The sequence below is a fragment of the Galeopterus variegatus genome, unplaced genomic scaffold (assembly GCF_000696425.1).
Source record: "Galeopterus variegatus unplaced genomic scaffold, G_variegatus-3.0.2 Scaffold815, whole genome shotgun sequence".
NCBI classification, from domain to species: Eukaryota; Metazoa; Chordata; class Mammalia; order Dermoptera; family Cynocephalidae; genus Galeopterus; species Galeopterus variegatus.
This window is the reverse complement of record NW_007726926.1, coordinates 30149-33457: the sequence shown is the minus strand read 5'-3', so window position 1 is coordinate 33457 and position 3309 is coordinate 30149. Positions and strand designations below refer to the sequence as shown.

The following is a 3309-nucleotide window of genomic DNA, read 5'->3' as shown; positions in this document are numbered from 1 at the left end:
TAAAATTCTGCCATTTGCAGCAACATGGATGAGCTTGGAGAAAATTATGTTAAGTGAAATAGGCCAGGCACAGAAAGAAAAATACCACATGCTCTCACTCATATATGGAAGCTGAAAAAGTTGATCTCATAGAAGTGCAGGGTAGAATAGTGGTTACTAGAGACTAGTAAGGGGATGGGGGAGAAGAGGATGGGGAGAGGGTGGTAATTATACACAAAACTGTAGAGAGATAGGAAGCATAGGCTGTAATGTTCTATAGCAATATAGAAAGACTACAGTCGACAACAAATAACTTCAAGAAGCTAGTTGAGAGGATTTTGAATGTTCCCAACACAAGAGGTGACAAATGTTTGAGGCGGTAGATATGCCACATACTGAGATATGATCATTGCACACTGTATAAATGTACCCAAATATCATATTGTACTCCATAAGTTTATATGATTATCATGGGTCAATTAAGAAAAAATAAATTAAAAAATACTTTAGAGAAAGAAGTAGATTAGAGGTTACCAGGAATGGGGGGGTTGAGGGGCAGGAATAATGAGAAGTTATTGTTTAATGGGCACAGAGTCTATATATAGGATGATGAAAAGGTTTTAGAAATGGATAGAGGTAGTAGTTGCACAGCATTTTGAATGTAATTAATTCCATGCAATCATATGTTTTAAAATGCTTGAAATGGAAATTCTTATGTTAGATATGTTTTACCACAATTAAAATACATGGGGGGAAAAGGACATATTTGATGTATAAAAATTCACTGCCTGGAGATTCTTATAGTCTACAGAAAGTGGATTTTAAACTTATCCTGCAGTTTAGGGCTTTCCATCAGAAGTGCTTAAGCTGAAAAGTAGCTGGATCAGATTCTTGCTGTAGTAAGATAATTCTGGAAGCAGTGTGGAAAGCCCGTTTAGAAAATATCTAACCAAGTCCAGAAATGCTAAACAAACGTATCCTAGAGGTAGAATTAGAATGGATGTTACTGAGTAGTGGCAGAATACAAGAATCAGGTTATATAGTAATCTGAAAGTTTAATTTAGCATAGCATTTGTCTTGAGGCTTGTATTTCTCAAAACTTGGACCAAGAACACATGTTTATTAGAGGTTCTAAGACAGAGGTAGTTATTAGGCTTAAATTATAGATAAAGCCCTGTTTTGGGAAAAAAAATATATACATATAAAAAGAGAAAGTAATTAAGATAGAAAATAGATAAAATAATTATATAGATTATAATCCAATAATTTCTCAGTAATATAGACAATCCTTTTTGCTGGGCCTGCATGCCCATTACTAAAAATTAAAAAAATAATCTGATATAAAATGTTAGAATTACAAGTTAAAATAATCAGAATGGTTTTCATAAACCTGTCTCATAGAAGATTATGCTGAGAATTATACATATTACTGTGTCATAGGAAACAAGTTTTAACAATAATAAATAGTTCTTGTTTTTGAATAATTTATATGTGACATCTGGTCCAAGATATCTGCATATGGGTAAAAAGAAACAAACAAAAAAAAACCCCTGAAACTACTAATCATAAGAGCCATCTCCCCTATAAACTTATTTCCTCCCTAAAAGAATTAGTGTGTTTAAATTTAGGTATATGAAGTGTTTAAATTATTATGCATATTTACTAATACGAGTACTTTTTTTTTCTTGCTTTTTGTGAAAATTACGAGGAATGAGAATTATTGATGCTTAGCCGGTTTTATTCTCAGAATTTTGTAATTCCAGAAACCAGTAAGTTGAAGAAATAATTCATTCAGTTTCTCTGCCTATGTGTAATATAAATACTATATGAGTTCTGAAATAATATCTAAAATGTACTTAGTGCTTACTATTGTGAAGCATGAATCTATGTGTTTTTGCACATATTAACTCATTTATTCTCTCCATCTTTCCTGAGGAATATATTTAAGGCTGTTTTACAAAGGGGAAAAATGAAGCACATGGAGATTTTATTAATATATTACTAGATCTTATAAAATTTCCTAACTTTAATGAGTAAATCTGGTTCAAATTACACTTAATCAGAAAGATACTGTGGCTTGAAGAAAAAAAATGTGAAATACCCTTATTTCAATTTGTCATACTGGTTTTAGCATATTAATTTTGATTTGGGGACTTTTCCCATTCCTTACCTTTAATCTCTTTGTCATTTTTGAACCATCTTATATCAGCTGCAGGTTTACTACCAGATGTTTTACAAGTCAGCTGCATCAAGTCTCCTTCCATAACTGGTGATGAAAATCCACTAATTTGAGGCTTCTCGGGAACACCTGAAATTTAAGCAAATGAATAAAGTGAGAACATCTCAAGGATTGATTAGTTCTTATGACTATTATTTTCACACATGAAGCTAAACTGGGCAGTTAACTGACAATAACATCAATCAAGAATAATAAACTGCTATATAATAATATAAACTGTTTCAGATATATATGTGTGTATATACATATGTTTAATATGTACGTGTGGATATATGTATATGTGTATTATCCAGAAAGCATATAGATATAAAAAATCCAGGAAGCATTTAAATATGTAAAATAAAATACATAAAATAAAATATAGTTCAAAGTTGCTTTTTGAATTAAATTTTAAAATTTTACCTGCAAAAATACTCTTCACAAATCTTAAAAACAACCATTCAGTATATCTTAAAATTTATCAGTATAGGGATTTAAGAAGGTAGATTGCATTGGGGGAAAAAAATCCACAAAACACATTTCTTTACTCCCTAGCAAATTATAATATAACTAAAACAGCACCTTTTCCCCTGATTTCATAATTCTCAAAGCTTACATAGAATATTATCTTCTGTGTACTTTGTTCAAGAAAATGGATTTTAGAATAAGAGATACATCAATAATTGTAACTATACTGACTTTTCTGATTCTTCTAAAGTAGAGAATGTCTCTCAATGTCAATTATATAAGAAACAGAATTGTAGTTTTGTGAAGCATGATATGTATTATTTTTAATGGTAATCACTACTACCTTTTGTAGTCCAAATCATCCAATGAATAAGTAGATAGCTAATATGTACAGATAGTACATGGGTGATTTAAATAGCAGAATATTACATATCTCCTGGGAAATAATATTCACTTATCCTGGTAAATGTTTATTAAAATTTCTTCTAAAATTATTCAGTAGTAAAGCAGACTGGAATCTTCCTTATTGTACTATTTAATTCAGTTTGAGAAAAATAGTGTTAGAATGTTGTAAAATACTAATATGAGAAATACAAATTAAAACAACAAGAACAGCTAAGATAAATAACATATTAACATACTTC

The 3309-nt window shown here is 30.3% G+C and overlaps 1 protein-coding gene across 2 annotated transcripts in view; it reads right to left on the bottom strand.

Moving 5' to 3' along the window:
- Positions 1-3309, bottom strand: part of CADM2 (cell adhesion molecule 2) — a 160201-nt gene that overhangs the window by 155254 nt on the left and 1638 nt on the right. For both annotated transcript variants that reach the window (XM_008572654.1, XM_008572655.1), the window contains exon 2: positions 2150-2287. In XM_008572654.1, the coding sequence (XP_008570876.1) occupies positions 2150-2287 (138 nt within the window). The remainder of the gene's footprint in view (positions 1-2149; positions 2288-3309) is intronic.